This window comes from Cupressus sempervirens, chromosome 2 (assembly GCF_028749045.1).
Source record: "Cupressus sempervirens isolate cs-2001-9-10 chromosome 2, ASM2874904v1, whole genome shotgun sequence".
NCBI classification, from domain to species: Eukaryota; Viridiplantae; Streptophyta; class Pinopsida; order Cupressales; family Cupressaceae; genus Cupressus; species Cupressus sempervirens.
This window is the reverse complement of record NC_143119.1, coordinates 668558706-668571881: the sequence shown is the minus strand read 5'-3', so window position 1 is coordinate 668571881 and position 13176 is coordinate 668558706. Positions and strand designations below refer to the sequence as shown.

The 13176-nt window shown below is 35.7% G+C and overlaps 1 protein-coding gene across 1 annotated transcript in view; it reads right to left on the bottom strand.

Moving 5' to 3' along the window:
• Positions 1–7761, bottom strand: part of LOC149575121 (Excinuclease ABC, C subunit, N-terminal) — a 66697-nt gene extending 58936 nt beyond the window's left edge. Inside the window, exon 1 of the mRNA XM_089814974.1 lies at positions 7166–7761. Within this exon, the coding sequence (XP_089671100.1) occupies positions 7166–7539 (374 nt within the window). The 5' untranslated portion in view covers positions 7540–7761. The remainder of the gene's footprint in view (positions 1–7165) is intronic.
• Positions 7762–13176: the final 5415 nt, after the last annotated feature.

Below are 13176 nucleotides of genomic sequence, written 5' to 3'. Positions count from 1 at the left end.
AGTCCAAAAAAGGTGTGCATTAACTCTTGTAATGTTGTCAAACCATTTTGCACCACATATATTACACTTTCATTTACGTCTGCCACCACCTATAGGTGTAGGGTGTGTAATTTTCACAGCAAATTGTTTTAGAGGGGACTTTGGATCATAAGGACCCCTAGCATACTATGCCAAAATCTCTTAAGGGCAATCAATAGAAGGCACCCCTGGTGCAACATAAGGAGGCTCTTCCTCAAATTGACCATCTACATGAGCCCCATAATCACTTCCCTCAAGCTCGGGCTCATAATCAGATGCACTTCCCTCATTAATTTCTATGTGTTCGACACTTTGGCCAGATCTAGATGTCATTTATAAAACTGCATTTCACAAAATGAAAATAAAATTATAAAAATGATTATGAATCATGAAAAATTTCAGCCCAAGTAAAATAATAAGTTATATGTTATAACAAACTAGTTTCAGCCTACTTAAAACTTTACTATTTAATTTTAGCATTTACTGTTTAATAATATTATATATATATATATAAAAGGAAGCTAAATAGTAAATACATTTTAACATATTTTAAGAGCAAAAAATTAATATAGATTCAAGAATGAAAAATTCAAAAATTTAAAGCTGAAAGTAAAACTAAATTATAAATTATAAATTGATTTTTAAAACCCAAAAAAGTTGTAAAATAAAAAAAACTTACCTTGAACTTGATGAGACACTTGCCAAATCAAATCTTCTTGCTCCTCTTGCTCTTGCAATCCCTTGCAAAATCACTCACTAAGCTCTCACAAACTCCTTCAAACTTTTTTTCTCCTTGCTGCTCCAAAACAATGAAATGAAATAGTGAAATGAAAATGAGGTGTATTGGTCTTATTAAACTTTCAAATAGACCACATGGGACCCACACCTAATTAGGGTTAGTTTGCATAAAAAACAAATGCAAGAAAGTATTTTTTTAACTTTTTTGCCCATTCGGCCAGCCGCACCCTACAAGCACCCTAGGAGGACCCCACACGCACCCATGCGCACACCCCCGCACCCGAGTACCCGCATCTCGCATCCCATCCAGGTGCTCAACCGGCGGCCGAGGTGTAGCGGTGCTTTTTCGGTTGGCAAGGGTACTCGGGTGCGTATGTGCACCAGGTGCTTGGGGGTTGACCAGGGTGTGCGCACCTGGGTTACACTGATGTTGTGTGGCATTGTGAATTCAAATTCAGCAAGAGGTTCTTGTTCTATGAACAACACATCGGGCATGGCTATAGGCTAGGTTCAAGGCTGATACCTTGTTTCACAAGAAAAAAGTGGCAGTGGCATTCATTCCCCCAAGGCAGAGTACATGGTGGCCTCATCTATTAGTTGTGAGGCCGTATGTCTTCACAAGCTGATACAATAAGTAAACAATCAGATGTTGGAGCTGAAAGTTGTGCACTCTGGCAATCAACATTACATCAAGTTCTGTGAGAATCTAGTTCACTATCACTCTAAGCATATAGACATTTGGAACATTTTTCTTAGCAACAATGTTCAGAAGACGCACAGCTACATGAGTACATTCTCTTGAATTCACAAGTTTAGGTTGCACATATTTTGATGAGAATTATAAGCATTTTGGGGACTAGATTTTTCCAAACGGCTTTAGCTCCATATTGGTTATTAATTTTACAAAGCATTGTGCTGTGAGGTTTTCACACCATCGCCCCAAAACTTTGGGGACCCCTTTTTTTCAGTCGCCTTCACAATAATTTTTGGAGTTGTCCAAAAATTTTGAGTTTTGAAAATTTTTGAGTCTTGGACACCATTAGGGCCAATGGGAGACACTTAGCTTATTTTCACCTGATTTTTTTTAACTTGATTTTCCAAAGCCACCAATTCTATCCTTAGGCCAAACAAATTTCAAAGTTAATTCCAACTTGGCAGGATAAATTTGTGAATTTTGTACTTAAACATTTTCTTTTGAAAATTTGGATATAATTGTGTAAATTTGGATAATTTTCAAAAAATGAAAATTTTGTTAAATTTGGTCTTTTGGAAAATTTTCGATTTTTGGTGAATGAAAATTTCTTTTGTGAAGATGAAATCAAATTGCAAAATCGATTTTAGATTTTAGAGAAATAATTTTATTTGTGTTAAAATGCTAAAATTGCTTAGCAAAATCGATTTGAATCAAAATTGCAAAATTTGGCTTTAAATGGATTAAATTGCCTTGAAAACTTTTTAGCCTTTAATGAAATTAGTAACTTAATATTGAAAAATGGCTTTTGGCTAGCCAAAATCCAATTTTAATGACGTATTAATTACTAAATCTTCATTAAATGGAAATATTTAACATCTCTAAGACATTATTTATTTTCTTTTTGCAATTTTGTTCCAAATGGCAATTTAAAAAGTTAATTTTCATCATGGCAAAATTAATTTTGGTTAAGTATTTAATTGTGGGCCATAATTTTGCATTAATTATTTGTTTTTCTTTCTCCTAGGGTCTAAGTCGGCCAGCTAGGGAGGGTTTGTGGAGTTGGCTATAAGAGGAAACTCCTTCCTTTTCTTTGCTCACTTCTCATCTTCTCCTCCTTGCTTTTGGGTGATTTTTATTTGAGGGTGAATTTCTCCATTGTTCGGTGAATTTTCTTCTTGGAGCAGCTCTTTGGTGTTAGGCGATTTTCCTTGCAAGGCAGTTTTTTCTCCATTTTTGGCGATTTTGTCTTGAGGGCAGATTTCTCTTCCATTGGCGATTTCTTCCTTGGGCAGATTTGGCCCTTTCTTTTGGGCGATTTTTGGTTGGAGGGCAGATTTTTCATGGTGTTGGCGATTTTATGCAAATTCTGAATTTTTCCAAGGAGCTGTGATATTGCCCTAGGTTGGGCAATTTTATTTGGAGGTGAATTACAAGGTAAATTTCTGATTTGCAAGTGGATTTGAAGTTCTTGAGGTCTGATCCTAAATTCCGAAAAGTCGCTCTCCGATTATTGGTTAAGGTGAATTTTAATCAGTTAGAGTTGAAAGGGATCCTTAACCTGACATCCTTCTTTCGTTTTAGTCTAAGGATTGCTTCCCTTGGTTCTACTTGCCTTCTGGTCCACCACTCTACCATCCCGTAATAGGACGATGAGCATGGAGGATGTTAGTGTAAGTAAGAATCTCAAGCGAACAAACGCTAAGAAAGACAAAGAGGATATGATGCCCAAAACACCTTTCTTCTCGAAAATGAAGCGAATAACCGACACCAATATCGATACAGTGGACATGATATGGATGAAAGATAGACTAAGGGAAGGACAATCCCCCTTGGAAAAGAAGATATAGAGGGCGGTGGTACATCGCAGCCCAAGCGTCGACACTTCCATATCAACCATGATGAGCAACGTTGGGGTGGTGCTTGTTTTTGAAGACATCAGAAGAGGATATTAATGAGACAGATTTTGGATCAAGGTTGGATGAGTTAAGAAAGGTTGCTATCAAGAGGAAGCATCTAAACACCCTTTCCTCCCTAAATGTTTTTATTGGATTTGCGAAAGAATATGAGAAGGATCATGGAAAGATACTACAAGCAGCAAGCAACGTGGTGAAATCAGTGGAACTCGGGATGAAGCACACACCTTGTCCTCCTATGGAAGACGTTAATGAAAGGCTAGCTAAGTTCATTGTCTTAACTAAGAAAATGAAAGAAAAAGGAAGATTTATATTAGAAGATCATTTGATGTAAGTCCAAGTGGCAATTTCTCTTTCTTTTAGAATAGGACAAGTGTCTATTTCTGATTGGTCACTATTTTGGTGCCTTCTCATTGGTTGCCACTCTTTGCACTTTTTTCATTTGTCCATTGATGAGGTGGCAGCTTCTCATTGGCCGATGGGGTGGCAACCCTAATTAGGGTTTTGAGGATCCAATCCGGATCGTTGATCTTATTTTGATCTCCATCGTCCATTGTATTTTTGGCCCATATATAAGGCCATTTTCTCTCATTTGTAAAGTGTTGGAGAAATTGTTGCTAAGATAATACCAAAATCGCTCTCTTTTTCATTGTTGTGACTTGCATGGTGATTAAGAACATTGGGTGTTATTGCATGTTTTCTACTTCCACATAGTTAGATTTCTTTTCAAGTTGTTGAAGCGAATTTCATTTCAAGTTGCTAAGTAGGAGTGAAGTAGATGGATAGTTGTATGGTAGCATTAGTAAGTGTTTGATAGGGATCAATACTAGATCACTAGCATCCTAGCGGCTGTTTGGGAAGCCTTGTGTGGTAATTTTTCCTTTGAATCATTGCATCTGTGGAGGTGGGGCCGCTGGTTAGCCTTCATTAGATTCGATCCCCGTCCATTTTCTAACCTCTCATTCGTAGGAGTAGGAGTAGAATAGTGAGTAGCTGGGTAGTCGAAGTTTAGACAAGTAAGTTAGAGAAGTAAGTCAAGTATCAAAACACACCCATTCACCCTCTACCACCATCACTTTCCCATCAGCATCACCATTGGCAGACACATCCTCCATCACCACCACCATCAACATTATCTGCCACCCGCATATGTCACAAACCCATCACCATCACCATCATTCCACCAAAGTCCAAGTCATCCTTGAATGAGCAACGTAAGGCCGCCTACATGATTACCAGCAGATCACATCGATAAAACTGAGCGAGTATCCAACGGTGTTAGGAACATTGGAGTTATACTCATGTCTCATGAGCATTAACTTTTCAAGAGAGGAGTTTTATGTTTGATATCCCATATCGAATATTCAAATCCTAATATGTTATGTAGTGATACAAAATCGCATCAACACATTGATAATAAGTTATAACATACCAAAGAAATAATAGATTCCTCACAAAACAGTGCCTGCTGCATGAGAGAAATTCATTGTTGCTTGACTAACTTTTCTTTCATCCTTGAAAGGAAGGAAAGGCAGAAACTGAAATTTCTGTTGCCACCATATTTCTCCTGTGCCTAAGAAGAGAAGTAAGAGATTCCTCACAAATAACGTCCACTTCATGACAAATATTCATTGTTTCTTGAGAAACTTTTTTTCATCCCAGACAGGAGGAAAATCCAGAAACTGAGATTTCTGTTGCATGACATTTCTCCTATGTCTCAGAAAAGAAAAATAGATTCCTCTCAAAACAGTGTCTGCTTCATGAGAAACATTCATCATTCCTTGAGAAACTTTTCCTTCGTCCCAGAAAGGGAGGAGGAAATCAGAAACTGATATTTCTGTTGCCACCGCATTTCTCCTGTGTCTTAGACTGTGATGGCTGTTTCCATCATGTTTCAACTTTCTGCCTCTGACGAAATAGATGCCCAAGCATTCTTGACATATGTTCTAAAGTACTGCCCAATCATTGACTTTTTTCTGAATGAAAGGGAGATATTAGTTGCTGCTGCATTTGTGCTCTGTCTCAGAATGTAATGGCTCATTCCAATCATATTTCTACTAGTGATGGCATAAATGCCTAAGCCTCCTTGAATGGTACGTTTCACATGGCCCAGGCCTCATTAAATTTCTTGTCAAACATAAATCCATTCGCCGTAAAACCTAAATATAGCAGTATCAGCATAGCTTCCAGTTATCTGATTAACTGACATGAGAGCAACGGATAAAATATTTTGCTTGGGCAGCATCATGGAATTTGTGCTGATACATAGTGCAGGTTTCTGATACTTGTCTTCCAATTCGTGATGTAAGGTCAAAAGGATATAAAAGAATGTATTTGTCCAATCTCATTAGAAGAGGCAAATTTAGCATATTCAGTCACTCTTACATTTGTACACTCAAATCTCATTGACTGTGAATTCTATAGAAGTTAAAAATCTCTAGAGTAAAAGGACAAGATAATTCTTACACCAATGAGCGCACACAGAACAAAAGAGAGCTGCACATGAACATGCAGCAGAGGAGATAAAGAAATACTGATAGAAAAGAACAAACTGAAGATGGGAGGCCATCTGTGTGTATTTCTGACTCAATCACCAGTGGCATCTCTTAAGATATTTTCTTACTGAATGCAAATTCAAACTTGAACCTGCCTGATCTGTTGAATTTTCTATGTAAAGGGGATGCTTTGTTAGCCAAATGGTGTTAGCAGGGTAGTTGTTCAACCTAAAAATGAAGACACAATTAACTCAATTGAATGTTTGCAAGATCTGAAACACAGGCCAACTGTTGACAGGAAACTCCAGATTAACAATGCCAAATGCCACGGGATGAGAGTGAAAGCTGCATTATATCTTGATTAGTGTAAATACTGAGTTGGCCTAGCAGCAGAGAACTTGTATTCTTAAAAGAGAGGTCACAAGTTCAAGTGCTGTAGGGAATAAGGTATGTCCACCTCCTTTGTAGCATAGTTAGGTGCCTCCTACAAGGAATAGAGGATAGCCTCTTGTTACTATGAGTCATCTGTAGACCAAAAAATAGATTGCTTAGTGTCATAGGCTACAAAGGATTCATTTCCAATGCGTTTTAAATTACTGAAATCTTTAGGCTACCTTAAGTAAAATAAGATGCAATTCTCATAAATCCAACAAAAAACCAGACTTCAATTCATTTCTAAGCAAGGAAATTTTGCTCAGAAGTATTTTCTCGTTATCACGACTAGTAAAAAGTTATAGAATTCAATGCCAGGAAACTTGGATTGTTCTTTGAAGTTTTGAAGAAGATGCTCCTTTATCCAGTCTCTTTTCTTTCAGGTAACAACACAATTCATCATCGATCATGGGAGTGTGATCCAAAATATTGAAACAAAATCTATTATAAATTACATTTCCAAAAGTTTTCTACGCATTGAAATGTATCCTGAAAACCTTATATTCTTTGAAAAACAGAATTAATATTCTACGGAGGCATACTAAGTGGGCATTACAGTATTGCTCGAAAACTCCTTTAGTTTTATTTCGTGAGGCTCTACTATCTCTTCTCCTTTCTGCTTATGCTAAGTCAGTCTAGCTTTCTATACCAAATTTGGCTTTGCTGTGCTTTTCAGTTTAATGCACATGGAAATCCCATGCCTACAACAGACCCTTCCTTTTACAGCATTTGAAAAACATAATTTAGGATTCAATTAATTTATAAGTGACCAGATGCGATAAAACAGACTTTTAGGATTTAAAAGTGTAGTGAATTGTAAGCTCCGAGAGGGTGATACAGTAATATTTGTAGAACACTTAATGTATAAAGTTTACCTGCGTTTGAAGTTTGTAGTGACACCCACATATGTCTTGCGCATATCTGCAGATATGATGAGATAAACACGCCAGCCTTTCGATTTATTCTCTTCTTCTTCATTATCGTTAATAACAATAGCAGACTCGGTTTTGCTTTCCAGATCCGTGAACAAAGACCGTCTGGATTTAGAAGATTTAGAATTGGAGGGGCGATTTTCATTATTATTTTCTTTGCTAATAAATATTGCAGGCGTACTGGGGGTTGCTCCCTCAATGGGGGCAGCCATTCTTACTACTTTTGACTTTAATTGGCCATAGCATCTGTAAGCCTGTTGGACATGGATTTCTTGCAGCCTCAAAACATATTCTTTTCCCACGAATAAACGCAGCATAAATTTCTCAGAATGTCGATGGTGGCAGATTGCTGATCGGATAATCTGGAATTCCCAAGAAACATGAAAGTACCAAATGGACCCCAATTTTTACGCATACTTTTCATACAACCCCATGACTAGGTAAGGAATTGGATAAACAACAAACTAAACGTCAATTTTCTATTTGGACGCTTCGGATGATCCTCTCCACCTCTAACTACGGGGCAACCAAAATGCACCCATTTTTAGTGTATTTTTCAGTCTTTTATATATACAAACAAGGATGGTGCATTTTGGTTACAGCATACACGTTGCCATCATGTACCCAAAGAGATGATTTGTCTAATTTGCACTGTGCACTCTTAAAATATGTGGAAAGGTCTGTTCAATCCTTGTATAAGTGTGAGGTTAATGGATAGATCATTTAGAAAAGGGTTTCATGAGAGGTATTTAAGTCATATTTATGAAGAAGAGGCTGGTTACATGAGACTATTGGGAAAAAAAAGTACTCTCACAGCTTGAGTCATTGTCTTGTGAAGGGAAAGAGGAGCAATAGCATTGAAAGAGAATTTGGAAAGAGGTCAAAATTTGATTTAAAAAAATTGATTATCGATATGGTATTATTAGAAGCTATAATTATAAAATTGAATAAATATTAAGTGGGTTTTGTCAACAAAATATGGATATAAGCAAAAAATCAAAATAGTATAATTAAATATTAAATAAATAAAATCAGCATAAATATTAAATAGTATAATTAAATTGTTCATAAATAAATGTGATGCTAACTCTCCAAAGGATCATTCAAGAATGTTAAAGAAGAGGCAACTATTTGAAAAAATGTCTTAATAAATAGATAAAATATATGGACATGGAAGATCTTGATTACATAATGGTAAATTTATATATTTATGGCAAGGTAAAACTCAACATAGCCATCTAAAAATGACTCAACAAAACAACTCTTAGTTTCAAGAATATAACCATCCACTTCAATTATGTTTGAAATTGTAAAGGAAGGGGAAATATTATTTTGAAATAGAACAGATCACCTGCATTTTTGCACCTCATACACTCTCTTACAAATTTTTACAATGGATCACAAAAATACAGGCAATCAAAATCAAAAGTTAATTGAATTTTGATAAACATAAAAAATCTATTAACACGAATGAAATGGAAAAAAATTATAATAAAAATCTCATTTCAAAAGAAATGACAATTGAGAGGTAAAAAATTGTTGTCTAGGAAAAGCTCATCCCCATGTGATAGGGTTTTCATGTAGTTATGGAGTCTATAGTTACAAAGAGATTAAAGGAAAATAAGATTCTTGGACTTGCCCCTTCATTTTCACTTTTCCTTAGCTTCTTCAATCATATTTTATACTTACAAAGAGATGGAAGGAAAATAAGATTCTTGAACTTGCCTCTTCATTTTCACTTTTCCACCCTTGTGTTTTCACTAGATAATTTCTCCTTTTATATGAGAAGAGATGATAATATATGGATCTTAATAGATTGTAAATCAACCTTGACATCAGTTCTATTATGTAACTCTTATCATATCTAACTCTTCATTAATGTGATGAATATTGATATGAACTATACTTGATACAATAAAATTCAAAACCTCATGTTTGTTGTAGTAAATTCAAAATTATTTTTTCATTTTTTCATAACAGAGAAAACTGTTACTTCTCTATGAATGATTATTTATAGCCAAAAACCTATGTTCATATTTAATCATATTTTAGGTTACATGGTTATCATTATGGTATTCAATCTATAAAACCCTGATTTTGCTAAATCACTTGCCAACATGTTTCCTTTTCTATAAACATGATAAAATTCCCTTCTCTATAAACACGATTTATTTTTTTCAATAATTGCACTAGTTTGCATAAAAGAGAATGTAGCTTCTGATTTAAAAGCTTCTTTGCACTGATTGCATTTACAATTATGGCTAAATCTTCTTCAATTTCAACCTTATTTGGATCCAATTATTTACAAAGATATAATCCTTCCACTAAATCATTAAATCCTATATCGATCTCTAGCAATTTTAAAAGTGTGTCTTTAATATTGCCTTCACATGAATGAGCACACACCTTATTCTTGACCCACTTTGATTACTTCTTGTTGGTAAACATATTTGTCGCTATGAAGTTATCTCTGAAACTAGCTTTATTTGCCTTGTGAATAGTGACAACCACGTCAACAATTGAATAGATTGAAGTTTGATCAATATCAAGCTACAACCTTCCTTTGCATTTGAGAGGGGTAGTTCCCTCATATAATGTGAGTATTTTGCATTTTGTGTACTTTTCACTTGAAGTACGAAAGAAGAAAGCATAAAACTAAACAAGATAAACCACAAAAACCCCAATGATAGACATACGAATACCAAATGGGATCTCACTTCAGATAACAAATGACAAAGGGGTTATTTAGCACAACATACGACAATGACAAAGAATGGATAATAGACCCTAACATATGAAAAGATAAACTTCCCTAGCACATCTATATCAAGATACCATGAGATGAATGTTTTCGTCATATGGATTACATAAATTAAAAAGATCTTCACTATAACGGGTAAATACATTTAAGATGTACAACCAAATGCATTCATGTTATTTCTAGAGATATACAACTCCAAAGACAATTATGTTCTCAATTGAAACTTCAAGAGAAGTTTTTCCATAGTTTTCCCCCTTTACCAAAAAGTCTCTCCCCCCCCGCGCCCCGCCCCCCCCCCCCCCCATTACATTATACATAGCCTTGTAACTATAGCCTTTATAAAATAACTGTCTCCATTTCTGAGTTAATAACTAACTTCTTTTTATGCTTTTTGAGAGAGGTTAATTAACCTCAAGATTTTGCACAAAAATGGTCAAATCTATAACCTTTGACCATAATGGAATATTTAAGTGCATGACATTATATACAGAGGAAGATATTAATCTTTCCATAGTGACAAAGTATCTTCTTGTAACAACAAACATTATGATCTTTCTCAACTACATCAAATACCAACATTTCACTCGTTTCAAATGATTTCTTGAGATTTCTCTCATCCACTTGTGATTCAGTCCATCTCAAATTATGCTATTTAAATATTGAATCATATCTCTTTGTGCGCCCCTTTTTAGCTTCCATATCCTTCATCCTCAAGTGAATGTGTATATATAACTTACATAGAGAGCACTTACAAATACAATATTTGACAAGAGTTTCATTTTATATATGCCTTGATTGATGTTTTTACTTTGTTATGAATTCTTCATATTACCATGGGTAGGAAAGTGTTCTTGGCAAAGACGTTACACTCAACCCCACATTTGCAATTTCTCAGTTATTTCAAATTTTCTTTCTCTGCAAATCAATTTTTACATCATTGTGCACTATAGAATTGTCAAACAATTCACATCATCCCATCACCCAGCTCCTCTATCATTTGATGTCACACATGCATGTCTATCATGAAATTTACATGAGATTGCATGTCTTTGATCCATTCTATTAATCAATCACTCTTATAAGCTTGGGTTTTCTATCAATGCTACTCACGATTTACTGTACATGAGTATATGTGCATTGCTATAAGCATTAAACATCACACACTAAGGGAAGAATTAAGCTTGGAAAAAAAAGTCAACTTTGACTATTTAACACTTTTGATTTAGGAATTAAGCTTAGTGTGTGATGTGTTGGTCTGATTTTTCACGATGCAGAAATTCTGGAAAATTTTAGTGAAAAATCATTTGAATCTTAAAATCTTGCAAAATAGGGTTTTGTTCCTTATATTTTGAGAATCCTTAGATTTCCCTAGTTCATAGCCTGGTCTCTATGTCTTTGAAATTCTATTAAATTCTCAAGGTTTGTCTTCAAAGAATTTCTCAGAAACCCTAGTGCCATGTCTTGTTTTACCCTAGCTTTGAAAAACCCTCGAAATAGTTTTTCATAAAAATGATTTTTAAAAATATATAATTTTACCCTAAGGTTGGGCCTACGTGAGCATGGTTTTATTAAAAGCTCGTTTAAAAAAACTTATTGACCATATTATTTTATTGAGAAATGCCCAAAGTATTATTAATTCTGTGTGACCATTGATCTTGTTTAGATCAACAAATATCACATTCTCGCAATGTTGAGATGCAAGGCTTTTAGATAAAGCGGGCAAGCAGTTTTTGGACATGTAGCAAGGTGGGGTTAGGAGTTCTTAGTATATGCTATGGTGTACCAAATTGAAAAGTGATTGCTGACATGTACTGCCAGTTGTGTCGTTAAGGAGGTTTCCTTGCCAGATGTGATTGAAGTTTGGCCAGCCATAGATCCTTCAGAGATCAAGGGCTGGCACAAGCCCGCAATAAAGAACTGCTCATTCAATAAGGAATGTGGGAATGCGCCTTTGTGCCACGTGTCATAGTGGGGCCAGGATTAGGACAGGAAACTGAGTCGTGCCATGCTGTATGTCGCATATGTTTAGTTGGAAGTACTTATGTTACATGCACGGAAAGTTTTAGAGATTAATGCAGTAGTCAGATTGGTCGGAGCACGAGAATTGAAAGCAGTCATTTCATTAGCCTAAGTAGATGAAGTAACCATAAAGTGAAAATTTTTTCTTACACCGTTGATCTGGTTTAGATCAATGGAGGGCGCTTGCTCGCATTGAGAACTTGAATGAAGTTTAAATAAAGCGGGTATGCGCCATGCGGACACGTGTCCATGGTGACGTCACTATTCCCAACTCAAAAGGATTAAAGGTATAATCAATGTCACCATTGATCTTTCGAAGATCAACGGCTGGCGCAATCCTGCAATATGGAGATGCTTGTTCAATAAGGAAAGCATAAATGTGCTAGCTTGACACGTAGAAAAAATGATGTCAAGTATTTATTCGCTCAGGAGGTGATATGGGACCCGCTTGCGTAGAGGTTGTCAGAAGGCACAGACTCACATTGAGACTTCCTATTGGTTAAAACGACTGACTGGGCCTTAGTCAACTGTAAATTTGTGTAGTCATTGATCTTGTCTTGATCAACGATTGGCACTTACCCACTATTTTAAGATGCAAAAAATTTAAAGAATGCGGGTAAGCGGTAATGCACGTGACCCTTTTTTTTTTCCATAAAGTTCGTTGCTTTTTGAATTAGAACCGCCCGATGTGGTGAAAATCTACAGATAAAATTTAACGCTGATTGCAATTTGGAGGTAACAGTTACTGAGAGTTAAATATGGCGCAGAGCTCATTCGTGTGATTTCAATGCTTGAATATAATCTACGATCTCGCCATTATTTGAACTATAGAATTGCAAGAAATTGATAGAGCATAAAGAAGTTTCAGAGCCAGGGCACAAAAATTTTATCCAGCGATTCGGAGAGTTGCGACGAGAATTATACAAAGAAGAAGTGCAAATTTAATGTTGCAGATGAAATTGCAATTAGATTTAGATATATTTTCATCTGATTTGACTTCTCCAGCAATTGTAAGGATGAATTGAATGTTTTTGGAGGTGGTTGAAGCAATTGTTTTTTCTAGCAACTATACAATGTTGAATTTCACGGCAAGGCAAATGTGGCACATTGAGATTAGATTTTTGGAGCCTTAGTATAGATTGTGATGATTTCTTGATATTCCTTCATGAGATAT